General features: G+C 44.9%; 1 protein-coding gene across 1 annotated transcript in view; it reads left to right on the top strand.

The window, feature by feature from the left end:
* The first annotated feature begins 6,388 nt into the window (after positions 1-6,388).
* Cdhr3 (cadherin related family member 3) overlaps positions 6,389-27,238 on the top strand; it is a 63,393-nt gene continuing 42,543 nt past the window's right edge. Inside the window, exons 1-4 of the mRNA XM_074064966.1 lie at positions 6,389-6,495; positions 13,418-13,620; positions 20,226-20,388; positions 21,874-21,971. Of these exons, the coding sequence (XP_073921067.1) occupies positions 6,393-6,495; positions 13,418-13,620; positions 20,226-20,388; positions 21,874-21,971 (567 nt within the window). The 5' untranslated portion in view covers positions 6,389-6,392. The remainder of the gene's footprint in view (positions 6,496-13,417; positions 13,621-20,225; positions 20,389-21,873; positions 21,972-27,238) is intronic.

Here is a 27,238-nt window from a genome sequence, read left to right on the forward strand (position 1 = left end):
CAGGTCTCTTCCTGATGCCAGGGTGGGTTTAGAGTCTCTATTTGTGAGCTCTGGCCTACATACAGGGCCTTTGGTTTCTGCTGGGTGCTGGGTATCACCTCAGTGAGGCAAAGTCCTGTGCTTGCTTTCATGACCTGCTCCCCAATGGGTGGAGTCCTGCTCCTTGCTCTGCCACCTGAGGATAGAGGAGGGGTGGTGAGGCCCTCACCTGCCTCCTATTGTGGTTCCAGAGGCTCAGTCTGTGAGTATGACCTGGTGGTAAGGGTCTTGGGGCTTGGCTCTGCATTAGATATCACCATGGTAGGTCCAGTGCTGGGTTTCAGGTCTAAAGTCTGGATTTAATTCTCTCCCTCCTGCAATGCGGAGTTCATCTCTCTCTTCGTGCTAGGCTGCTTGGGGTTGGGGAGAGGCAGTGCAGGCAACTTTTTCTCTCCTGCCTTCTTCAATAGGGCTTTTCAACTTTTTTTTGCTTGTTTGTTTCACTAAAAGTAGACACTGCAACCTCTCACTTGATTTCCTCAGTCTTGTGAAGGTCATTTGGTGGGCGAATAGGTGTCCAACTTGACTTGTCTATGAGAAGATGACCACCAGAGGGTCTTGCTTAGCCACTATCTACTGCACCTCTAGTTCTTTCTCTTTCTTTCTTTTTGATTTTCTGGGATGCTGAGGATCAAACCCAGGGCCTCTAAAATGTTGTAAAATTTCATTCCTGAGAAAAGAAATGCAAATTGAAATGAGATACCTTTTTTTTTTTAACCTAACAGAGTGACAAAAAGTAAAATATTTGATAGTACTGTATTTTTCAGGTTTTGGGGACTCTTCCACACTGTGACATCATTAGTAGGAGTACAAATAGGAGCAACAACTTTGAGAAATATTTTAGCAGCATCCATCAAAAAGTTAAATGCACATTTTCTTCTATTCAACAATTCCATTTTGAGGAGTTTAATCAACAAATATACTCTTACATGTTCATTACATACATTCGAGGACATTTATTGCAGCATTATTTGTAATAAAAAAGGATTGGAAACAAAGTAAACATCCTTTGATAGGAAACTGTATAAATAATATGTGACACAATTATACAATGGACTTCTATACTGTTATTAAAAAGAAAGTGTTGCTCTAATGCACTTATATGTTAGCATTTCCATGATATATTACAACAAGAAACCTAGGTGAAGTACAGAGTATTGAATCAGTTCCTATTTGTATGAAAACAATAAGTGTGTGTTTCTATATGCATAGACCGTCTCCATGAGGATCACAAGACTGTGACAATAATAGTTGTCTCTGAGAGAGAAGAGGAGGACAGGAAGACTTACTTTTCATTGTTGATGCTTTTGAACACTTGAGTTTTGTATTGCATGCATATATTAGCTAGTCAAAAACATAACTTTTTTTCCTTAAAAATGGAGCTCTTTCTGGGTTAAATCACTTGGCAGAATATCTTAGGGTAAACCATGCTGTTTCACACCTTTACACTCTTGCTTCCTTCGGTCAAATGGCATTTGCCTTGCATTTCCCCAGCTCACTCCTGCACTTGGAAACTTGCTCTGACAGCCCCACTCCCAGTCTGGAGTTGATTCTTCTACCCTCCATCAGGCTCTCACAGCCCCACACATACCGTGGACCACTTGATTACAAATGTGGGCTTACTAGTTTGTCTTGGACTAAGTTTGAAGTCCTTGGTGGGAGAACATGTCACAGCAGACTTACAGTCCTGGTACCCAATATAGTGGCTGGCACAGAGTGGGGCTGAACAGGGGGTATGGCTGGCGGAATGTGTGGATGGACAGAGTGATGCCTTTGGTGCAGCTGTTTGGGCTGCCAGGGAGCTTTTGTCTGTTTTGTTCTCTGCTCTATCCTTAGCATGTGTGACAGGGCTTGGTACACAGTAGGTAATCAATATAGGCTGAATGAATAAATGAATGCCACATGGAGGGAGAAAGGAGAAATGATTTGCTGTCATCAAAGTGTTTGAACAAAGTGGCAAATAGGACAATGCCCACAGCTTGGGGTAGGGATTCTAGGAAGGCTGTGGAAGGACACCAGAGAAGGAGCTGGCTTCAAAGCCAAGTTAGACATGAGCCCACAACACTGATCTGGTACAGTTATTATGTGACCTGGCAATTACACTCCTAGGTATTTTCCCAAGAGAAATGAAAACCAATCTCCCTGCATAAACTTGTAGATAAATGTTTGGCTATTATTCATAATAGTCAAAAAATAGAAATAAGTGAAATGTCTATTAATGGACGAATGAACAAATTAAATGTGGGTTATCCATATAATGGAATATTATTTGGCAACAAAAAGGAACAAAGTGTTTATTTGGCTACAACATGGATGAGCTTTGAAAACAGTGAGCTAAGTGAAAAAGCTAATTACAAAAGGCCTCGGATTGTATGATTCATTCACGTGAAATGTCCAGAATAAGGAAGTCTACAGAGGCAGAAGGTATATCAGAGGTCGCCAGGGCTTGGAGGATAAATATGAGACTGTGTGCTAAGGGGTAAAGAGTTTCTTTTGGGGGTGAAGAAAATGCTCTAAAATTGATTGTAGTGGTGGTCGCCCAACTCTGTGACTATACAAAACACAGAGAGTTATACACTTTTGATGTGCACATAGGCCTTTATAAAAAAAAAAAAAACAAACAAGAATGATCTGTGATTTCCAGGAGGCATCTGAAGCCACTGAGTTCCATTCCCTGAGCTCCAGGGAAGTCCTTCTCACCACTCTTCCACACTTGAAGCCAGGGCAGGAGTCCTGCTCCCTCCCCTAGACCTCAGGGCCAGTCAAGGAACGACTCTGGGTTCTGGGGGTGAGGAGGGCAGTGAAATTTCATTACTTCCTTCCCCACAATAGCTAAGAGGACCTAATTGGGTGGGTGACTGGCTGGGGATAGAATAAAGGCTGGCACAGGATTATAAAGTAAATTCAGTAATTCCATAATTTGGGGGGTTTTGTCTTTTTCAGATGAGGTCTCACTATGTAGCCCAGGCTGTCCTCGAACTCTTGATCCTCCTGCCTCTACCTCCTGAATACTATAGCACTGGGATTAAAGTTGTGTGCCACCATGTCCAGCTTTAATTTTTTTCCTGCTTTTTAAAAAGAATTTTTGTTGTGTTTTCCAGTGAACCTAAGGCCTTACACATGCTAGGCAAGTGCTGTACCCTAACCTATACCCCCCAGTCTGGTAATTTGACAATTTTTAGACACTAAATATGCATTTAGCACAGAATGTGAAGCAGTTGGGATTTCTAGAAGTTGTAAGCACTTCCTTGGTCTAGAAAAGCTTGCCAAGGCTGGCTGAAGGTACATGTGGAAGAGCCATAGGGGTGCCGAGCAATGCAGTATGGGTGTTAGGACAGTGGTCCACAAAGAAGATGTGAGAAGCTGGGTGCTGGTGGATCACACCTGTAATCCCAGCTACTTAGGAGGCTGAGATGGAGAGGATCACTGTTTGAAGACAACCTGGGCAAAGAGTTCTTGAGATCCCCATCTCAACCAATAGCTAGGGAGTAACCTGCACCCATCATCCCAACTACAGTGGTGAGCAAAAAATAGTATGATTGCCATCCAAGCCAGTCTGATCTTATCTCCAAAACAACTAGAGCAAAAAAGGGCTGGAGGCGTGGCTCAAGTGGTAGAGCACCTGCCTAGCAAATGCAAAGACCTGAGTTCAAACTCCAGTATTGCCAGAATAATCAAGAAGTGGGAGAAGGGTGCACTTCCATTTCTGCAAGAAGCCTTGTGCTATTAGTGTGACAGCCATTGCTGGCCTGGTTCTAAGGAGGTCATGGGACACAGAGGTGCTTGGATGACAGAACCTAGACGTCATGTCCTGTGGCTCAGATTCTTGGAATCCCACGGTTCCAGGCTGGATAAATAGGACTATGGCCAGAACTGCCTCTTAGATACAAAGGTGATGAGGTTCACTGCCAGCCCCCCAATAACCATGGAACTGCTAAAGGAGCAGAACATCAAACACTCATAGCACAGCTTTCATTACTCATTTGAAGTCTACATTGTTTCAAGTACCCTATAGATTATGCAAGGGTTCATAGGCTACAAACAATCCATCCATTGGAAAGTGTGTTCCAAGTTCTAAGACAACAAATGTTTGGAACACAACTCCTTTGCTAGCATATCAGTTTTAGCACTTGCAAAAACTGATTCCCAGGGGAGTTATCTGAAATACACTGGGGGTCTGGCCATTGCTGGCCAGCCAGGCCTTAGGAAAGGCTTCCTAGATCTTTCAACAAAAGCTGGAGGGGGGCTCCCCCATTCCTCTTCTCTGCCAAGAGCCTGGTGACTGGGACAGCTCAGCATGCTGGAAGTCAGGGGGACAAGAGAACATGGGGCCTCAGGGTCCCTTTCAGCCTCTGTGCAATTCTAACCCATTGGGCTCCCCAGTGCCAGAAACATGTGCTTTTGGAAAGAGATGGGAATTGGCAAATGGGAAACAACCCATCACCATGGTAGAAACAATCTCAGGGCTATAATTACAAGAGAAAAAAAACCAAAACCAAAGCCAAACAAAAAAAGTAACACATTCCAAAATATGACCCGTGTGCTCCCTAGAAGCAGGAAGGGCAAGGGAACGGAGCCTCACTCAATCCCAGTGAAAACTGGGCAATGTGAAAATAACTGTGTAGTCAGGCTGAAAATGAAACAGATGTGAGTTTCTTTAATTCAAAGCCTTAATTATTCTGACGTTTTCCATAACTTAATCTGAGCCATCGCCTCAGCTTTAATTGTGCATAATGAAATGGATTATTTACAGTAACTAATATGACAGGAAAACTGAGGGGTGAGAATCGGTAACTTGGCAACTGTTGTTTATTCCTGGTTTTCCTCAGTCGGTATATTGGGAGTACCTACTATGTTTCAGCCCTTACAGGGACCTGTAGATGCTCCCCTGGGAGAAAACAGCATTGCTAGAGGACATGCTGGGGGCTGGTTTCTTGCACTGAATTATCTCATTGTAAAAATATTGCATGGTAGGCTTTATTTGCTCTGATTTATAGACATGAATAGAACTGAGATTCTGAAAATTAGGTAATTTGCCTAAAATCACAGAGCAAAACATATGATTTTTGCCATCTACCTACTTCAGACAGAAAGCATATAGACTCACATTCCAAATTTTATTACTGTTCCCTGTAAATCTCATTTCCTGCCACTCTCCTGCCCCTAGACTGGCACAGCTGGGGCTGGGACTCATGAGGCATGGGATAGGGATGGCTTCCAGCTGTCTCCTCCCGCTTTGCCTTGGAGTGAAAGACTGGGGAAGGGGAGAGGAAGAGGGACAAGGCTCTACTTAGCTGGCCCTTGCTGTCCTTCTGTGATTCCTTGTAGCTCCTTTGGCTCCACTTACTGACTGGCAGGTGTGGTGTGTTGGTTCACTTGGGGGGCATAGATACAGTTCTTCAGAGCACTGTGGGTTCTCTCCGTTGCTCACATCCCTGATAGGGTGGTTCTGGCTCAACACCTCCCCCACTCCATCCCTGCCTCCTTCTTTGGGCTTCTGGTCTCCCTCCTCCCCCCCTGAGCAGCCAGTTGTCCCATGAGAGGAAGGGGAGAGATGGTTCCTTCCACTGTGTCCACTGCTGTTCTTACTGCTCCTAGTAGAGGAGACAGGCTGTCTGCCACCATCTTCCTTCAGGCCTGCCATTGTCCCTTTTCTGAGTGGAGACTGGAACCCAGCCTGTGATAATTCATTTGTTACTGCTTGTGTCCTGACACAGGGCTACATAAGGCACAAAAGTGTTGTAATGGCCAAACCTGCTCCTAAGGGACAGTCCATAACACTCCCCAGTGGGCAGAAGCCTCCTGACCCAATAATCTTCATCCATGCCTCTGGGAGGTCTGGAGGGGCTGTGGTGATGGATAGAGTCAAAGGGCAGCATCTGCCAGCACATGTCTACCTCAAGGAGGTGTCTGTTCCCACTCAGCTCTTGGCTTCTCTCATTAGAATGAACTCCAGTTTATTCCCAAATCTGAGCCTTATTCATTAGTTCAGGGCAGCAGAAAAAAGTCCCACTTCAGCCTCGCTGTGGGGATGATAACAAGCTTGGCTACAGGGCTACTGAGACCATAATGGGCACGCCACACCTATGTCTAGCTTTTACAATCATCTCAGCATCTTCGCTCTTTTGACTTCTCTTCTGGAGCTCTCTGTAGAGACACATGGTAGATGAGCACTTTAAAGATGGACACTGGGCTGACGAGGCCTGGTTGGCTGGCCTCTTGGGTACCATGCTGTCACAAGAACAGGTGATCAAGGAACAAACAGTCCTGCAGTGTTTAGAGTCTCCCTTAGTTACCACCGAAGCCTTTAGTTGATTTCTTACATGGCAACAAAGCTAGGAGAGGAAGACAGCATGTCTGGAATGGACTCTGGGCCTAAGGTGGATTCAGATCCTGGATGTGAGCCAAGTCTGCAGGGAGCAGTCACTCTCCTGGCTTTCCTGGGGACCCTGACAGGTGGGAACTCTCTTTGCTTTGGAACCTTGCTGGGCCTACTTAGTTTGCAGGATACAAGAAGAAATTGCCACCAAGAGGACTTGTTCCACTGTGGGCTTATCTGCAAAGATGACTGAGAGATAGCAGCTCCAGGGAGGCCTGGGGTTGGGGTGGGGTGTCCTGGAGAAGAGAGATGGTTAGAGAACCAAACAGAGTCCAGGTTGTTTAGACTTCACGTGCCCTCTTGGTTAGCTAGCCTGTGTTGGAAGTCCTTCTGAGACTTAAGGTTGGAAAAATGCTTTTCGTAGCTGAGCTTTGTGAGTGTGTCACGTCAGTGTTTCTGGAGATCATGGGCCTTCTCTGGAGCCTTGTGAGCAACTTGAGGTTGTGAATCATCCTTTGGGGGAGACTCAGATCCTGAAGGGGCTATTGTCTGTGCGCAGAGCAAAGAGAATGCTTTCTGATAGAAGGCATTTATCCTCCCTCATCTTCCTTCAAGAGCTTCAAGAATCTTGGATGATCTTTTTAATATTGTCATCTGGATTATTGAAATGAAGCTTTTTAAATTAAATTTTATTTAGAATAAGTAGTATATGCATAATGTATGGATTCAATCATGTTAATTTGCAGGTTAATTTAGGGCTAATTTAAATCTTTGATGAGTTATGTAGTAACTTACAGGAGTGTGTGGAACACAGTAAATGCTTAATAAATGTTAGTGATGCCTATTTATGGTTTTGAGTGTTCCTAATAAGAGAGCAGGGTTGAGACACTTGTCCAAGTCTTCCCTTGTTTTCTTCAGGAGTATTTTAAAGTTTCCCTCATACCGATATTGCACATTCTGATCGTGGTATTTCTACTTCTTTTACTTTTTCTATTTTTTTTTTTTACATTTGTAAATTAAATCTTTTAACTTACTGTTGTATGATGTATGGAAGTGTATTAATGAATTATTTTACTGTTTATATTTTTTCAGTTATTTTTCATGCATTTCTAGTATTGAAAAGAATGAACATTTTTACTACTCCTCTTCTATTTTCATATCCATTTCTAGGAAGTCTTTTCTGTTGGCCAATTAACCCTTCATGTGGCATCCAAAGAATGGTGTAAAAGGTTTTTACTCTGCTGGTACTAGGTTTAAACTCAGTCTCACGCTTGCTAGGTGCTCTACCATTTGAGCCAAATCCCCAGCCCAATTTTTACTCTTTCTACCATATCACTTTTCTGTCCCTAGTTGGCCTCAGCTCTCCCTCTCTCTTCTTGCCAGTGGTGACCTATTGGTGTCACTCCCAGCTGAAGCCTTCACTTATGTCCTTGGAATTCATCTACTTTTCACTCTGTGGAGTTGGAAAAGTCTTGAAAAAAACCAGCCCTTCTCAGACCAGCATCAGAGTAATGATTCAAGGCAAACACACCTTTCCCTTGCTAAGTATAACCTAGTAAAATGTACAAAATCATTATAGAGTCACCTTTTCTCTGTGTCCTATTAAAGGCTCCCTTCTATTAGTCTTGCCTGGCATGGATCAGCTCCTGCAAAAGGGGCTGGGAGAGCTTCCCATTCAGGAAGGTATCCACGGTGGAAATTAAAGGAATAGGAGGAAGTGACAGAAATTTTGCAAGCATATGCATTTTCCTGTGTGGTACCTGTGCAGGAAGAGAGAGTTCTAGTGGGTCTGGTATTCACCTGCATTGTTTTGCTGAAGCTTTTGCTCCATGCCGACCCCTGGTCAAGGCGTGAAGCACGCGGACTGGTAACGTTGCTTTGTAACCATGCGTCCCAGGAGGTAGAGCTTGCACCAGCTTGTAAGCATTGTTTGTTGATAGCAGCGCGATGGATGACTTGCACTTGGTCTCCATGAAGACCCCGGAGAGCTGTGCTGTTGAGTGTGGCTGTGTAGCAAAAATGTGCCTACAGCAAAATAGAAAAAAAACCCTCCAGCATAGATTCTGTTTTGGGCATGATGGTTCCAAGGTGTTTGCGATTATTCTAATGTGTCCCCCAAAATTCAGGTCTTGGACACTTAATCCCCATTGTAATGCTGTTGAAAGGTGGAACCTTTAAGAGGTGATAAGTGGTGAAGGCTACACCATCATGAAGAATGAGTCATGTCATTTCCATGGGAGTGGGTTTGTTATAAAAACAAGTTTGGCTTTCTCACACCATGTGATGCCTTCCTCTGTGGTATGACACAGCAAGAAGGCCATCACCAGACACTTGATTTGAACGTCTCAGCCTCCAGAATTGTGAATCAAATAACCTTCTATTGTTTATAATGTATCCATACTGTGATATTCTGTTATTGCAATACCAAATGGATTAAGACAGTAGCTAAGCATACACTGGGGTTCCTGATCCAAGAAAGTACATCCAGGCATGGCCCTTAGAGAGGAGGGGACAACAGGAGCCTGCCTCTGCCCCCCCTGGATTTCTTGCTACCAAGCACCCTTCAGCTGTGATGGGTCCTGACTTTAATATTCTTGCTGTACTGTGTCTTTTGTGTGTAATAAAACTATGTTTATAGGCATTGTCATTTGGTCCTGTGAAGTTTCATTAGTAACAGAGCCCTGATTAGCAGCCACTGTTGGGGTGGCACATAGCCCTGAGAGAGCTTCCCTGGGAGCCCCAGCCCAGGGTCACAAAGTCAAGCTGTGGCAAAGGTAAAGCTTGAAACAAGTGCTCTGATTCCAAGTCCTTTGCCCTTTTCACAATACTGATTCCTTTCACCACCCGTGACTGGTTCTGGAGAAAATAAAGGAGAATTTATTGAGTGGTGGTCTCAGGCAAGCACTGCCCTGTGTTCTGAAAGCAGAGCTGTAAGTTAGGCCAGCTGCATCCATAAGGTGAAAAGGGGATCACCCCCCAGCCTGGGCCCACATGGTCACTTTTGGTGTTAGAGACCCAGGGTTGTCAGCTTTCTCCCCCTGAGGCTGGAGAGGCCTTAACTGTCTCAACACTGGCTCCTGGGAGGAGGCCCCAGCAGTTCATTTCTGGAAAAGTTTGTGATTCAGAGGAAACAAGTGAACACACCATGCCCCCAGACCTCATCCCCATGTAAGATGTTGCTATGAGCTTGTGACTGACAAAAGATCTGCTGCAGGCCTTTGCTTCCACAATGTAAGCTTCCAGCAATTCTAATCCAATCCCTAATTAAGACACATATGGAAAGGCCTGCCTCTTTTGTGCTCTCCAGTGTTCAGGCCACAAGAAAGCCTTTTGGAAGTCCAGCCTTGGAGGAAGGCACAGTGCTTAGGAAGAGCTGGCCCTGGCCTCTAACCTTCTGGTGCTCAGCTGGGCTCTGCAGGCTTCTTTTGGGTACAGGCTCAAGTTCATCTGCATAGCGAATGGGTTGAACGTTTGTGAGCATCGTATCTTACTGATTGCTCTATTTTTACTACTATTTTTTTGACAGCAAGGGAGCTAGAGAAACTGGGAATTGAGACCCTGACATGGCCATCCTTCCTTTTAGAGCATCTGCCTCAAAATTTTGGATTCAATTGTATGATCCTGTACATATGACCTTGCCCTGAGAAGAGAGGTTACCAGCAGGGTAAGAACATCTCCAGCAAGAGTATCAGCAGAAAGGTTAAATCCAAGGACAGCTTGGCTTTATCCACAGTCAGACAGGCACTTCCCAATACAAATTGCTTGATCGATCCACTTCCCCTTCCAAAATATCCCCTTCACTGCCATTCAAAACAGGAACATTCGAGGACTATGCAGAGCTCTACAACAGGCAGGTGCCTTGTGTTGGAATGCAGGTTCTTTCATGAAGTTAGTCTCTCAGACCCAGGTCTTATGAAAGTTATGGTCAAGGAAAACAAAATCAGTGGATATGCTCCAAGGAAAACACCAGCGGCTGTTTGCAGGCAATATTCACAGAGCACAAAGTTCCCCCAAAGAAGATGCACAAAGATGGGTGGCCACAGTTTTTGGTCCATTTGGGGTGACGCTATGGAAAATCCTCAGGGTAGTTTAGCAAGCCTGTTATAGCTGAACCTCCATCAAACTCAGATTCCAGCACAGTTCTTTATGTTGTACCCAAAATAGCCTCTTTCAGACCACATCGTCCAGATTTAGCATTTAGGTTGAAGGTCAGATGTCTTAACCAGTCCCCAGAGCCATGTGGCTGCAGTGTTCCCAGCTTCAGTGCATCCCATGTACATGGCTGTGTCACACTACAGAGCAACCAACTCAACAGGTGCTGCCTGTTCTCTGCAAGATCCAGATGCAGTGAAGGCGGGCCCACCTCAGCCGCTTCCTGAGTGTGTGATCTCAGGTGTGTGAAGTGGTGGCAGTGATACCTATACCCCAAGCATGTGTCAAGAGTGGATGCTATTGGACAGGGAAGCCTGTGCACAAAGCCTGGTGAGTAGGAACTTGGACAATGCAAATGGTTACTTGTTTTAGTCTATTCATTTGGGCTTGGCACTACCTTACCTCCAGGCTATTCTTGAGAAAAAAATTCAGCAAATCTTTATTCCTTTTATATCTTTATTTCTTGAGTGGGCAAAAGTCCCTAGGAAGAGTTGGGTGAGAAGGTGGGGGTCCTATGGGACAGATTGCCAACCTTTCATTTTGCTATGGATATCCTTGTCATGCTGAACAGTGAGGAAACACTGTCGTGAACAGCTCAGGGGATGCTCTGGTGATTTTCAGCCGCGAGACAAGATGCTATGAGGGAATTAGGCCTAAAAAATTTGACCAACCAAAGCAATCAATTACTTTGCTCATCCGAAAAGCTGTTTTTTGTAAGCATTTCGCCTCCAAATACCCTAAGCATACTGTTTTGCTCCTGGTTTTTATTGCAAGAATGCTATAATGTTAGTCAATTTTAATAGATGGAAAAAAATCCATTCAGACTCACCTCCCCACTAAACTTCAGCTGTTTGGATATTGAGACCTTGCATAGTCCTTCTTCGTAAAACTCGATAATTTTGTGAGCAACAATAACTTAAGTATTTTTCATTTTAGTCTCTAAACTGAAAGCTTGTATCATGAATGGGCTGATGTTCCCATTTTTCTCACAATTCTAATTATTCTTCTGCAACCCCACCCTCCCTACTAAAAGAAAAAACGTCCTCTTACAAAACTCATCGGTTCCCATGGCTTGTTGGTTGCTAGAAATGTTAAACTTTTGAGTGGGGCCAATCCTTCTACTGTTCCTCTTCACCCTGCTCCTCCAACTGTTCCAAGATTTTCTCAGTGGCTGATGGGGGCCAAGACTGGGAAATAAGACCTCGGTGAAAATGTTGGCTTTGTTAGTTAGTGTTTGCAATGTGTCTTTCAGTTTCTTCATTTTGTTTTTGGCAGTATCGGGGGTTTTTTAACTTGGGATCTCACACTTGCTAGGCAGATGCTCGACCACTTGAGTCACTCTGCCAGCACTTTAATGTGTTGGGTATTTTTGAAATAGGGTCTCAAGAACTATTTGCCCTGGGGTGACTTTGACCCTTGCTCCTCTGGATCTCTGCCTCTTGAGTAGCTAGGATTACAGGCCACCAGTGCCCTGCTCAGTTTCCTCATTTGTAAAATAATGCCATTAATACCTACCTGAGTTAGTATTTTGAGAAGTAAATGAAATAAAGGATTTTACATTATATGCTTACCTGCAGCATTGGAAAAATGGTAATTGTATTCCTTTCCTAGGGCTACCATTGACAAACTAGGTGGCTTAAAACAATACTAATGTATTCTCTGACCTGGCTCAGGAGACCAAAATCAAGGTGTCGGGGCTGATTCCTTGTGGGAGTTCACAGGGAAAATTTGTTCTGTGCCTACCTCCTAGCTTCTGGTGATTGCTTTTTTTTTTTTTTTTTCTCGCAGTACTGGGGTTTGAACTCAGAGCTTCATGCTGGGTTAGGCAGACACTCTACCACTTGAGCCACTCCACTAGCCCAAGTGATTGCTCTTTATTCCTTGGCTATAGCTGCACCATTCTAATCTCTGCCTCTATCATTTCACAGCCTTTTTTCCTCTTTGTGTGTCACTGTGTCCTGCCTTCTTATAATAACCCTTGTTGGTAAATCAGGACCCACCCTGATTTAGTACAACTTCCTCTCAACTAAGTACACCCCAGAAGGCTCTATTTCCAAATAGGGTACACTTTGAGGTTCTGGGTGGACATGAACCTTTGGGGGACACTCTCTATTCAGCCCATAACAGTAACCAGCATTGTGAAAGCATGAGAGAGGGTGGCATCTGGTTTCTCTCCTTTCTAGTGGCCAAGTCTCCCAGAGCATCATGGGAACCTTAGATTGGTCCATAGGCTTTTCTGGAAGAAACACACGTTCTCTTAAATTGTAAAATTCCCTGTTAGTAAGTCCAAGACAATTCAAGTGCCCTCTCCGAGACTTTCATTTTCTCTTCTGTGACATGGGAGTTTATCAATCACTCAAGAAGTATTGATTGACCCTCTCCATGTTGCTCAATAACACAGCATAAACAATAGCTGGTAATTGTCCTCAACTGGCAAGGGACTTCGGAGTTCTTTAGTCACATACACTCAGTTCCCAGGTGACTTCATGAATCAAATATTGCTGCAGAGAAGTTTATTGACTAAAACTTCTGAGCCCTTGCAAGAGAGGGTGTCATTACCAAACTAGGGCTTCCCAGTGGGCATCTGTCTCTCTAGGTATCACATTTCTCTGTCCCTGGCTCTTCACAGAGGCTGGGAGAAGGAGGAGGGAAGCCAGAGGCAGAGAAAAGCAGTGGTTTTATACTGAATGACAGAGCAGGTGTTGTGGTTGGTTGGTGCGGTTGTTTCCCTGGCTATCAGAACACACATTTTCACTTCCAGCACTTAGCAAGAAAGAGTATTGAGTCCTGAGGAGTGACCAGGTCCCATCATTGAAATGAACTGAAGCTACAAACCGGGCCATTAAGTCCCTGTTCTCAGCAAACAGCTTTGTGTTCATGTCTTTTTGCATCTTTTTAATGTCACAGGAGGAGACGCACTGAACCTGATCCACTTGCCGGCTACCAGCAACGTGGCAGAGAACTCTCCACCTGCGACTCTGGTGCACAAGTTTTCTGTGAACTTGTCAGTATCACTGTCACCCGTGATCCCAGGATTTCCCCTGATAATCAACTCAAGTCCCTTCACTGAAGCCTTCAGAGTGAACAGGCTGTCAGGCACTGACTTCGAGGTAAGCAACATCTCACCCTCAGCCCCAGTGACAGCCGAGGCTGGCCTGAAGATGGGATACCTGGGCTAGACCAGCGGTCCTTTCCTCCTCTCTCCCGTTTAATTTCTCCTCGTGGATGATCCAGCAGTCCTGTTCCCAGCATCCTCCAGCCTACTGTGCTAGGTGCCCCTGTAGCCCTTCTACCTTCCCTCCACAAAATACAGTCCCATGAAAGTGATGCTCAATTGCTACAAATGGAAGACTTGTTCCTCGATGCCGACAATGTGCATGTGAAATCAGGTGTCAGGTGTATGTTCGCTAACTAAATTCTTTCAGTGGGATAGGTCGGTTATTGATCTTACTAAGAGTGTTGGTCTTGTATGTGCTGATTCTGCTTTTCTATGATTCTGTTATTTTTTCAGAAGCAAATCTGAGTAGGCTTATTTAAGATAAATACCTTTTAAGGAGAGCTCAAGTGGTAGAGCACCTGCCTCACGAGGGCAAAGCCCTGAGTTCAAACTCAAAAAAGAAAAAAAAAAAGATAGATACCCTTTTATAAAAATATAAGTTTAAATGCCAGTCCCTACTGTGTGAACATTTCCTCTTGGATAATTCAGATCCAATAATTCACATTCAAGAGCCATGTCATCATTGCTCTGTTTTCTAGATTGTCATTTGCATCTTTCTCAAAGTTGTCCCTTCCCCATAGGAAGGGTCAACCTGCTCTTTGCATGTTTTCCCGGGTCACCTCAGAGGTGTTCTAAGGATGTCTTTAGGGCTGGGGTGTCTGGATTTATCTGTACTTTGGTATTCTTTACCCCATCCCTTCCTTACCTGGCCTTGGGTCCTTAATGGACCCAGGGGCCTCCGGTTGGCCTGGCCTGGGCTGGGCTGCTTCTGTGAGTTCCATCCCAGGTGTTCTTGAACCCAGCTCATCATTAGTGTTGGTAGGGGAGCCTTTACAAAATGTGCAGACCTGGGCTTATAGCAAATCTGCAGAACCCATGGAGGAGGCCAGCAGCCAGGCATCTGGTGTTCTTATCACCAGGGCTAGGCCTTCTAGGTAAGGAGCACACTTTCAGTCAGTCTTCACCTCAGCATCTGGGGCACATTCCTAGGCCCCAGGTTCTGCCTTAGGGACTTACCTGCCCTCTCTACCTACTCCTTTGACTTCCTGGCTGGTTTTTACCAGCTGCTGCTTACACTTACAGAGCTCCTTATATGTGTCAGAGACTGCTGAAAGTGCTTTATACATGTCTGCTCTTGTAATCCTCAAAACAACTTAGAATTGTATTTTTAGTATTCTCTCCTTTTCAGAGATGAGGAAAATGAAGCACAGAGAAATTAAGCAATTTGTCCTAGGCTGCACAGCTGGTAGGTAGTAGAGCTCAGATGAAAGCCAGGCAGTCTGGCAGAACTCTCATTTTTTAAAATAGCTTTACTGAGTTGTTAATTCACCTAGCATATTCTCTACCCATTAAAATTGTACAAGTCGGTGGTTTTAGTATATTCATAGATGCAACCATCACCATAATCTAATTTTAGAAAATTTTCTTTACCCCAACATGAAAACTTGTTCTCAGTTGTAGTCACTCCATTTTCCTACCTCCCAAGACCTTGTAAACACTAATCTTTGTCTCTATGGACTTGTCTGTTTTGGACATTTCATATGAGTAGAATCATCTAGTATGTGGTGTTAAATGACTGGCTTCTTTCATGTAGCATAAAGTTTCAAGGGTCACTCGTGTTGTAGCATGTATCCATACTTCACTCTTTTTTTATGGCTGAATAATATTCCACCATATTTGCCACATTTTTTGTATCTGTCCATCAGTTGACAGACATTTGGTTGTTTCCACTTGAAAGCACTCATTCTTAGCCTCTATAGTCCACTGCCTTTAAGGGTGATGATAATTCTTCAAATTTGCATAGAGGTTCTAAAACACATTTTCATACCTGATCTCCTCACTGCTATAACTAACACTAATATCACCACTATTTCAAGAGTTTTAATTCCTACTTTACACATAACTGAGAGACAGCAAGGTTAAACGTTTGTCCAAGATCACATAGCCGTAAAGATGAAATAAGTACTTAGCTCAGTTTTCTGATTTCAGCCCAGGCTCTTTCCCCTTTGTGCACATTGATGGCTGTTTAGTTGAGTTTCCGAATTCATCTTCATGGGACCTGCCCTTCCCACATTCTTTGTGATTCAAGCTGGGCTGTCAGTTAAGGAAGCATTCTTTCCTAACCTCTTGACATGGCAAATTTTTTACCCCCACCCCCAACCCTGCCAGCTACTCTAGGCTAAATTGTTCAGTGTCTTTCCAATCCTGTGCACTCCTGTCCCCAGGCTCTATAGCTGCCCTGGCCCCTGTGCTGTTACAAGGAAGGGCCACAGGCTCACAAGTCCTGAGGCTATTCTTAAGAACTGATGGTTTTTCCTGGGCACTGGTGGCCCACTCCAGTAATCCTAGCTACTTAGGAGGCTGAGATTGGGAGAATAGTGGTTCAAGGCCAGTTGGGCAAATAGTTCGTGAGACCTCATCTCCAAAATATCCAGAACAAAATGGGCTGAAATTGTAGCTCAAATGGGTGAGTACCTGCTTTGTGAGTTTAAACCCCAGTCCCACCAAAAAAAAAAAAAAAAGGATTGGTGGCATTTCCCCATAAATTACCCCATATCATCAACCATTCCTCCAAAGAAGATCTCCAACCTGAAGAGCTCACAAAAGCCATTCCTACCACCTCACAATGCCATCTCTGTGGCAGAACCTGGATCCTCCTTGGGTCGTCTTGATGGATTGGAGGATGATGAGTCTAGAGATGATGACATTTTGGGTTCTAGCCCAGAGGTCTGCTCACAGTTGGCCTTGAGACTCAGTTGTTCTTCCTGGGGGTGAGCGCTGAATCTCGACAGGGGCCAGGCTTCCCTGCTTGGGACACAGCTGCCAAGACTCCTGGGATGGGGGAGGTAAGGAGGATTATAGATGATGAGAGCAAGTCACAGTTGTGGGGCATTTACCATATGCCAGGAGTTTCTGTAAACAAGTTGTGACTTCATTTACCTTTCATAATGATGCTAGGAAGTAGTTTGCTGTTTTATTTGTAGGTCAAAGGTAGGAAAGCTGAGGTGTAAATAGACGAGCAGCTTGTTCAAGTTCACATGGTTAGCAGTGGCAGACTTGAGATCTGGGATCAGGCAGGCTGACCCCAACAGTCCTTGTGGCCCCCATGTTATGCAGCTCACCAGTGACCTGCAAGAGAGATGTCAGAGCCTCATTCAGCCCCACGTGGCTGGTCGTGGTTAGGGATTTTTCTCCTAGAGCAGCACAACGAAGCCAGGGAGAGTGACCACTGGTAGAGCCCAGCAGCTGTGAAGACAGGAGCTCTCCAAGGTCCTGTGAAGGCCACTGCTTGCCCCTCTCTCAGTTCACTTCTGAGCCTGACTCCCCTCTTTTCCTTCCACTGTTGTCCTAAAAATACGCTCAGCCTTATCCAGGATAACTTCAAACTTAACATGCTGAAAGCCAAACTTACTGTATCGTACCAAAACTCTGCAGCTAGATCATCTACGCCAATCGAGGTCCCCCACTCCCAGCTGTGACCTTGGGGGAGTCCCTACCCCTCTGGGTCCTAGTCTTCTCCTATGTGAAATGGAAGGGACGTTTTACCGACCCATGGTTGTGATAATTAAATGCAATACTCCACAAAATGGCCTTGCAAGGGGCAGACACGAAATCATTTAATAAATGCTGATAACAGCAAAACAATTTCTTCCATTTGTATTGATAACAACCCAACTGTCCTGGTTCCAAGATAAAACATTTTGGGCCCTTTTTACTGAGTGGTCTGTTTGCTTCTTCTGGGGTGTTAGAGCTAGTTCTTAAGGAGAAGGTGCTAGCAATATTTAGGGCAAGGGTTTATCTAAACTTGGGGCTCAGAAGAGGGCTCCAGAAAGCTAGCAGGAAGCTAGAGTATAAGTCAGAATCAGGGCAGACCATTGTGACAGAGGGTCTTGCTCTGGTGGACGTGTATTCCTGCAGAATTTGTTCAGCGCCAGGTGGTGTTCTAAATAATTCCTACAGATCAGCTCATTCAGTTCTCACGTCAATCCTGTAAGGCATATGCTATCTTTAGACCCATTTTACAGGTGGGAAAGCTAAGGCACAGACAGGTTATGAAACGGGAGGCTGAGCTTTGAAATCCATCAGTCTGGCTCCAGAGTCGGTGCTTGTGACCGTTGTGTTCTGCTGTCTCACTTTCCACATGTGGAACATAGAGACGATGTACATACGTGTGTATGTAAGCTCTTTCTGCAGAGCCTCTCCACAAAATAACCTCTCTTCTCCCTCAGTCCTCTGTACATTCTTCCTCCACTCACACACATTAACACCTGTGGCTGTCTTCCCTTAGCCAGTGTAGATCTTGCAAATTTACCATACCCACCACCTCCTCCATGTAAGACTGTTCTCTGACTAATCACAGCTCACGATGAGCTCTTCTCCTGATCTTCCACAGTACCTCGACCTTGATCTTTGTTATGGTATGTCAGCTCTTTAACTAGGTTAGGAATTATTTCCCTAATTGTAATCACATGGAAGCTACGATAAAGAGTATCCCCAATAAGAGAGGGGTGGGGGAAATCCTCAGTTTAGCTCCTAATTTCCACATGACTCACAGGCTCTTGAAATCCACAGTGAAAAGCATTTCAAAGAAATAAAGGAAACTCACAGGTAGAAGGGTAGCAGAGATTTATTTATTCAGTATAGCAGGACAAAGTAGGGAGAAACAGAAAGGGAAAGAGGAGCACCACTCACATGCAAGAGGTGGAGTCAAAGAGGCTTGAAATGGCAGTCTTTCCCTTTCCCCCCCCTCCCCAGAATATTTATACCTTCTGAGCTGGGGGATTTCAGTTTGAACTTTCACCTGGGTAAATCAATCATTTTGCTAAATTCCCTTTTTTTGTTGTTAATTGAACATGGAGACAATGGGTCTAGGATGAGTTGGTTTATTATTACCCAAATGTGGAGACAATGTGTGTAACCTTTTGGGGACTTCCTTTCTGGCCAAAGAATTACCTTCTATTTGCAGATTGATTACTCATCTAGAGAGATTGCAACTCTGTACCTAAGGGAGAGAGGGTGCTGAAGAGGCAGGTGATAACTCAATTCCTTGCTCCTGCAGTGATTTGGGATTTAGTTTCTGATTTTTGTCCCACCTCCTGAATCTAGCTTACTTTTTGTATTCATATTTATCTATTTTTTCTAATTACCCTATCCTTTATCCTATCTATCCTGCCTCAGAAAAGATAAAGGGACTTTCTCAAGGTCACTCAGACGTTCAGCAGTGGAAATGGAGAAGGAATCAAGTGTGCTCTCACTACAGCATCCTAAATGTCTTACCACCCGCTCCAAGTGTATTAGTAACCAAAAGTTCTATTAGGACATAGTAAGGGTATGTAAAAAATGTAGTCCTGTTGTCTGCCGTAGTCTGGTTTCTGTTGCTGTAACAGAATACCGCAGAGTAGGTAGTGTATTAAGAAAAGCAGTTTGTTCCTGATCATTCCAGAGGCTGGGAAATCCCGTGTCAAGGTGCTGACATCTGGTGAGGGCCTCCTGCTGCACCAAAACATGGCAAAAACCATTACATGTAAGAGAGCACTCAGGAAAGCAAACAGATGGGAACAAGAAAGAGCCAAGAAGTCACGCTTGCTTTTGTGACAAGTCACTCTCACAATAAGGGCATTATGCTCTTCATGAGAGTGGCGCCTCATGGCCTCGTCACCTCTGAAAAGTCCTACCTCCCGCTCCATCACAGCAGTACTTAGATTTCAGCATGACTGTTTGAGGGGATATTTGAACCATAGCAGTGTCCCAAGGGGTGCTGGGCCTTCTAGAAGTTCCATGGGTGAAGCTGCAGGCAGGATGTGCCTATAGATGTGAGAGGTCACAGGCTGGCACCAGTTAGACTCCACGGGGCGCTCTCACCACGGGAGATGCTGGTGTTATGCTTAGGCTCCATGATGGCTCTCTGGCCCCGAATCTTGGTGTCCCTCTCACCTTTCCAAAATCCTCATGGTGCAGAGGACAAAAGTTCCTGACAGGAGAAGAATGTGGAGAAAGGACCAAAAAAGTGAACAGCATGTTGACTAAGTAAATAGTCCTTGTTTATGGAAATGTGGCCTTAGGAAAATTAGAGAGGATTGACGAGTCAAGATAACTCAGCAGTTCCAGGGAAGTTTATCATCCTTTCTTAATGACGAGAAAATCCCACTGTCTTCACAGTAACTAAGGACCTGTCTAGGGGACTCATGCCAAGTTGTGACATTTTTTTTTTTTTTTAATTCTGAGGCTTTCCATCTCCAGTCTGTTATAGCAGGATGTCTCCTGAATATTTTTCTTTCCGATGAAAGGCAACATCACACACAGGAGTCTCCTTTGTGACGTGTCATGGACTTCCATTGGAAGGATTAAGGCAAAACAATCAGTTCTTGTGACATGGAATGAAAAACAGTCTCCAGGAGGCGAATTGCTGCCTTCCTTGTAAGATTCCTTTGCAAAATGCTTGCCTATAAAGCAGACCTTCTTTTTCATGCTTGCTAAGAATTTTGCATTTTGTTATAGGTTGTCACCGCTGGGGAAGAACTAGATTTTGAAACAGGACCACAAATATTTGATTTGCAGATTTATGTTAAGGATGAGGTGGGTGTCACAGACCTGCAGGTCCTGACTGTTCAGGTGACAGATGTGAATGAGCCGCCTCAGTTTCAAGGCAACTTGGCAGGAGGTAAGACACACTGGGATGTGCAATGCAGCCCAGACGGTGGTATTAGGGAGGACCCTAGGGGACGGAGCAAAACAGGAAAAGTAAATAAACAAGCAGCTGTTTCCCTGGAAAAGGCAGCTGCTTAATGAGCAGGGGATAAATGAAAAGTCCTCCGGCTCAGCACGCCAATCACGCTATCCAGCCGTATGCAAAGCCTCACATCTGTGGCTTCTCTTGGTCCACTCTCAGTTCTAGGGAGGACTCTGATCTCCCGTGGATCATTCTAGAGGAAAATGGGCCCCTCCCATCACAGGCTTATCACTGTTTTGCAGTCATTGACTGACTTGTGTGATCTCCCCATGCATGGATTGTGACTCCTTGAGGACACCTGTGCACAGGATCTGCCACAGCATAGGGACAATAGAAGGAACTGGAACCTAGGGGAACTTCCTACGTGATCTCATTGGGATCCTGGCTTTGAACACCATCTGTACACTGACAACCCCCAAGTCTATTGTTTCAGTCCAGGTTCTCCCCTGAACTTCCCTCTCAAACAGCCACCTGTCCTACTAAACATCACTTGAATGTCTAATGGACTTCCCAAACTTAGTGCACCCCATACCAAGCTCTTGATGCCCACTCCACCCCAATCTGCCTCTCCATTGGCTTTCCCATTTAGTCAATGGCAACTCCAAGTTCAGGTCTAAGATGGTCTGTGTCAGAATTCTGACTCTACCACCCATTAGCTGAAACAGCTCTGTAGCTTGTCTGAGCTTCAGTTTCCTTATTTGTAAAGTGCTAATTGGACTAAAAGAATAATTACAGTATCTTCTTTGTATAGTTGCTATGAAGCTAAAGGAGAAAATGTATGTTAAGTCCTCAGCACAGGGTCCCCAAAAAATGTTCCTTTGACTATTCTCAGAAATGGCAATGCCAGCAAGAGGGTGGTGTCCCCTCAGGCACTGCTGGTGGTATTCAGTGGGGCTGCCTGCTTTTCTCTGTCCCTGATTCCAAGAAGAACTCTGACACAGATGAAACCAGGTTTGGGCCCTCTCCCTGAGCCTGTGTGACCCACCCCCACCTTCTTCTCTCTCCTCTCTGCTCTAAGGCCCCTCATTGCAATGCTAAGTGCTAAGTGCACCTCAAGGGGTGACCTTGGCACAATTTGGGAGCAATTTTCATAGTAAGTGGATCTGGAACATGGAGCAGTCATACAGTGGAGGCACCTGAGGTTGCTTCCTGCCCCTTTGCCCTCCTCATCACCCTCTTTCCCCGCAAATAACAGCACCCAAGGTCACCTCTCCACGGAGGAGATAAATGGAGACGACACCCTAGCACTTCATTCATTGCCATAAATGGATCCATTTGTGAGTGGGCTGCTGCTCTAACTCCTGGCCTCTATTGTTGCTGCTGTCTGTCCCATGACGCCAATATACTTGGTTCCCTTCGGTGGCATTCACTTTATCTAATAAAATGTTTCTTATTTCCCTTTGGACACTGACACAGGCTTAGAACTCTATATAACAGAACGAGAAAACCCTGGATTCATTTACCAGGTTGAAGCCTTTGATCCAGAAGATACGAGACGGAACATAGCTCTCAGCGTAAGTCTCCTTGTCAAATGGAAGATGGGCTTGTCACATGGGCTTTGGCACAGGATGGTGTCCAAGCCTTGGTGAGCTGGGTGTGAGTAGTGGCAGCCACTTGATGCCCTCTTTCAGAGCACAGAGGATCAGGATGGTTGCAATGGGTCGGGGAGCTCTAGAGACAAACCTCCCAGCCTGGATTCATGGCTGTGTGATCTTGGAAAGTTCTTTACCTCTCTGGGCTTCAGTTCCTTCATAAGTAACACAGGAAGGATAATAGCACATAGCACAGGATTCTGAGTGTTAGAGCATAGAAAGCCACTTAGCACATGCCAGGCGTCTCAACACTGATCAGTATTGTTTTCTTCTAGCAGTACTGTATCTGAACTCAGGGCCTTATGCTTGCTAGGCAGGTGCTCTACCACTTGAGCCATGCTCCCAGTCCTTTTTGCTTGCTATTTTTTCATATAGGGCCTGGCTTTCCTGCCCCAGCTGACTTGGACTTCAGTCCTCCTACTTATACTTCCTGTGTAGCTGGCATGACAAAGGTGTGCACCTCCATACCCAGTTTTTATTGGTTGAGATGGGACCTCATGAACTCTTTCTCCCAGGACAGCCTTGAACCACAACCCTAATCTCTACCTCTCTAGTAGCTAGTATTAAAGGCATGAGCTACCACTCCTGGCTACCATCCATCAGCCAATCTGCTTGGAGCCAAATTGGAAAAAAAAAGAAAAGAAAGGGTCCCAGGGATTTTTGGGTATAGAACTAAGGACGAGGTGGGCCCTGGAGAGCTCCTTCACAGTTCAGTCTGCGGCAGATGATGTCACTTCTCTCCCTTTTAAAATCAGTTTCCTTAATTGAGATCCTAGGGGCTCATGTAAAGCTAAGGCTTCCCAGGAGAAGCCTTAGCTGTTCTGCCCCTAGGACCCTGCAAACACACCACGCCAGGCAGCCCAGGCTGGAGGGAGAAATCGAAGCTAACTCTACCCAGCTAACCTTGGAGCAGGCAGCACTGCTGCCAGCTGCCTTACAGAAAAGAGAGCACTTGAATATGGTCCACGAGGAGCTGGCAACACCAGGAGGTGCTTCTGCTGCTTGCTGCGGGATTTGCAGCAACAGGCCCCCCTTCTCTAACAGGAAGAAGCCAGCCTTGGGAATGAACTCCAGGTAGTCTGCAGGGTCTATCACAAAGCTATCACAAGATTACGGGCCACATCTTAAACTTAGGAAATCATCTGTTTTTATTAGAAAATGATCTTTCTGTCCAAAAGTTATTAATTTATTCATTCAAGATTCGTTCATGTCAACATTTGCATGAATATGTGAATGAATATGCGAACACATAATGGGTGTCTACTATGTGCTAAAAACAATGCATGCTTTCAGTGTCAGGCAGTAATGAGCTGGTCTGCAAATAACGGGACTTGAGCTACAGGATCATGACTCGAGGCAGGCAGGCAGGCAGTCCAGGGCTTTTGTGGCTACTACAGCAGGAACCTGGGCTCTTTCTATGCTTCTGCTCTTCCATCCAGAGCGTGCTTATTGGCTTTGTCCTCTTTTTCTTACCTCATGATTGCAAGGTGGTTGATGCACCTCCAGGCTTTACCTCTGAATTCCACGCAGGAAGAAAAACAAAGGAAGTAGAAGACATACAGGGTGAAGGCACAGGTCTGTCCCTTTTGGGGGCAGGAAGACAATAACCCTCATGGAGCCTCTACCTGTTGCTTCTCACTGACCAGAACTGTGTCCTATGGCCACTATTTCATGATGGTGATTGGGGAAAAAGAGATTCTGGATGGAGATTATGTTGGTATCCTAAAGTACAGTACCTCCTTATGTATTTAGATCATTTGTGTATTTACCAAGAACTACTATGTGGCAGGCATTCCATTAGCTGCTTTGGATATAAGCATGAGTAACACACAGTCTGGATGGGAGACACACATGAGCAGGGAAAAAAAGTAGTAGTGTCTTTTCCTCCCTTATCACAAGAGTCATGGCTGACGCCCTATGAACAAAAGACATATTCACAAGAGAAAAGCACAAGTTTATTTAATTAAAGTTTTGCCGAACACAGGAAGCTTCAGAAATGAAGACCCAAATTCCCAGGGAAAACTATGTTATTTTACACATAGGTTCCACAAAGCATGGATAGTCATGTAAAAGTATGATTGGTCAGAAAGGGGGTGTGGCAGAGCGGGTACTAACCTAGGGGACTGTAGTGAGGGCTGTCTGTTCAGATTCTTTTTGGCCTCTGGGTAGAGGGCAGGAGGCCTCTGGAAGGAGGGTCTTAGGACCTACTTTAGGAAGGTCAGAGAATTCCAATATGACCTTGCTTTAGGGGAGAAAAGAGGGCCAAGGTCAGAGACACCTTCTTGCTTCTGTGGTTTTCTCAACTGTCAACATGACATATATTGGGGTACTATGTTCTGAGGCCTAATACACCTACCCCAAATAATTACAATTCAATATGATAATTACTGTAAAATTTGTGCAAGATTCTGTAGGGGACCAAGTAGAAGGAATCTCAGTTGTGAAGACAAACATTTATTCTTAAATCCTCATTTTAACACATCTCCAAACTGTGCAGCTGGCATAAGGTCCTGGCCCTCTTAGCGACACCTCATAGGTAGGGTTGTTACCCTCGAAGAGGAAGGGAGGTGATCCAGGTGGAAAGCACTGCCCTAGGGTTGCTTGCTGCCATCGAAAGGATTCTGAGAGGACCTGGAAAACCTGGAGTCTGGTGGCCAGGATTGTGGCCACTACAGTGAGTTTACAAGTCACTAGGGGAAGAGCAGTCTGAGTCTGCAGCAAGTGTTAATGAAATATTTAATGCCTGCACACCTGCCTCGCCCCACAGCTGCACAGCCAGCCTGCAGGAACAGCTAACACAGTCTAGAAAGAACCCTTCTCAGACTAGAAAAGAGTGACAGTTTGTACTTATTCTGGGCACTTGGGCATACGAGGTGGCACGGTTTGCTCTGTAAAAGTAGAAAAGAGATGGGTTGACTTGCAGTAGACCAAGCCTGTGGCTGTTAATGGTAATTCCACAAGGGAACTTTCAAAACATTCTGGGGACTGCAGAGCTGCCTGCTTGCAAGTGCAAAGGCCAGAGCTCAAACTCCAGTTCCGACAAAAACAAACAAATAACAAAAACAAAACACTCCCATTCTGGGTCCTCCTGGAAAGGCTGATGAATTGGCCTTGGGCATGGCATAGACATCAGGAGCTTGAAGCTCCAGGTGATCTAATGGCATAGCCAGGATTGAGAAGGGTTGCAGCTGTGTTAAGACACTGCCTCCCAGATTGCCCCGCCCCCTCTGTGGAGCTTTGGATTCTGTGGGTCTGGGTTGGATCTGGGAATCTAAACAGTTTCCAGCCATCCTGGTGACTCCTGTGGTCAGAAAGACTTGGGTGGACACTGGCTTGGGAGCATTTCTTAGTGTGTGTTCAGGGATGGGAACATACTTAGGTTCTTTAAAGAATGCAGATTCTTGGAATCTGCAGGAGAATGCTGAATGAGAATGAAAACTTCCAGTGATTCTGATGTACTTTACACTTCAGAACCACTGAGCTGAACAAGCAAGAACAAACTTTAGTAAAACACCAAAGCATGAGCTGGAAGCAACCAAGGCTTGGTTTGTGCCTGTCATCTTGCCTGGTGGTCACCTTGCTGGTGAAAGTAAATAGAAAGTGAAGAATGAATTTTTTTTTAATTTCTTTTTCTGTTTTATTAGCATAAATTAATTGTACAAAGGGGTTTCATTGTGAATATGTTTAGGCTTTACAGAGTGTCTAATTTGGTTAGTCTTAAAAAATTTTTTTTTTGGCAGTACTGGAGTTTGAACTTGGTCTTTGATCTTGCTAGGCAGGAGCTCCACCACCCAAGCCACGCACACCTCCAATCCTACTTGGTTAAAATGAGAATTGTAAAGAAAAAGGATGAATTTTGAACTAGATCTAGGACAGGTCCTGAAACCTAAATCCTTTAAGATGACAAATATTATTACCCTTATCCAGCTTAATGAGGTGAAATTGTCACAGATAACGTAAAACAGGGGCTTATTCAGAAACCACTGATATTTACTCCCTCCTTTTATCCTTTTAAAAGAAATTTTTAAAGTATGTGGTTATACATTGTTTGGACCAACAGTGTTAAGTATTGGACCAGCACTGACCAATGGAGACAGAGATGAGTGCTGTGTATATAATTTTAAGTGTTCTAGTAGCCATAGTAAAAGTACAAAAAAAAGGTTGACATTAAGTTCAATAGAGTTTAACTCAATATATCCAATGTATTATCATTTTAACACATAATCAAAATAAAAGTGATTATATTAACATTTTTTCATATCAGTTTAAAACTTGGTATGTATTTTACACATTCAGACTAGCCACATTTCACATGAACCCAGGCTAGTGGCTGGAATGGGACACGTAGGCTTGGTCTAGTGACACTTCTTCTCCCTGGGCACCTTCTGTGCAGTGATGAGGGTGCAGGTGGAGCAGGGGCTCAGAGGTTGGCCTCAATAGTGTGCTCAAAGCATGAAGAAGGATGATCTGCATGTGAATAATTCAATGTCCTGGCATTTCTTCTCCTGGTGCCCCATCCCACACCTTCTCCAATTCCAGGCTCAGTGAGACCCTTCCCTCCTACCCAACTCCCTCACCCTTCCACCCCCTCTGCCTGGGAAGGGTCCTGTGACTGCAGCAGAGCCTCCTTGGAGACTCAGGATGTTAATGGGTTTCACAGCTGGAGGCAAAGTGATGTAGTGTAGCAGCCTCTCCATTAAGGGGCTTTCTCTGGCCCTTCCATTAAGGAAGAGCTTTTGCATAAAATGAAGTGTGCTTTGTCTTTACAGGGCAGACAAAGGCTTAAATTAAAAGAGCAATAACCTTGCTACTGTCTGGGCTACTGCAAAGGCGACAGAGAAAGTCATTCTCTCTGATTCATCTTCCTCATGGCTCTGAGAACCGGCAACCAGTCTAGACTTTGGGTCTTCCCAGGAGTACAGTGATCATCATAGGCCTGGCCCCATCAAGGTCTTGGAAGGATAGGTCTTTTATTTGTTTTTTGGCATGTGTATGTGTGTGTGGGGGGGTTAGGGGGTTAGACAGGGTATCACTATGTAGCCCAAGCTGGCCTCAAACTTGAGATCCTCTTGCCTCAGTCTCCCCGGTGCTGGGACTGCAGGCATGCACCACCAATGCCTGGCCTCTGGGTAGAGTTTCTCTGGTCCATGAAGCAGGCCTTTCTTCCTGCATGAGGGAAGGAACTGAGG

Source organism: Castor canadensis, chromosome 2 (assembly GCF_047511655.1).
Source record: "Castor canadensis chromosome 2, mCasCan1.hap1v2, whole genome shotgun sequence".
Lineage (NCBI taxonomy): Eukaryota > Metazoa > Chordata > Mammalia > Rodentia > Castoridae > Castor > Castor canadensis.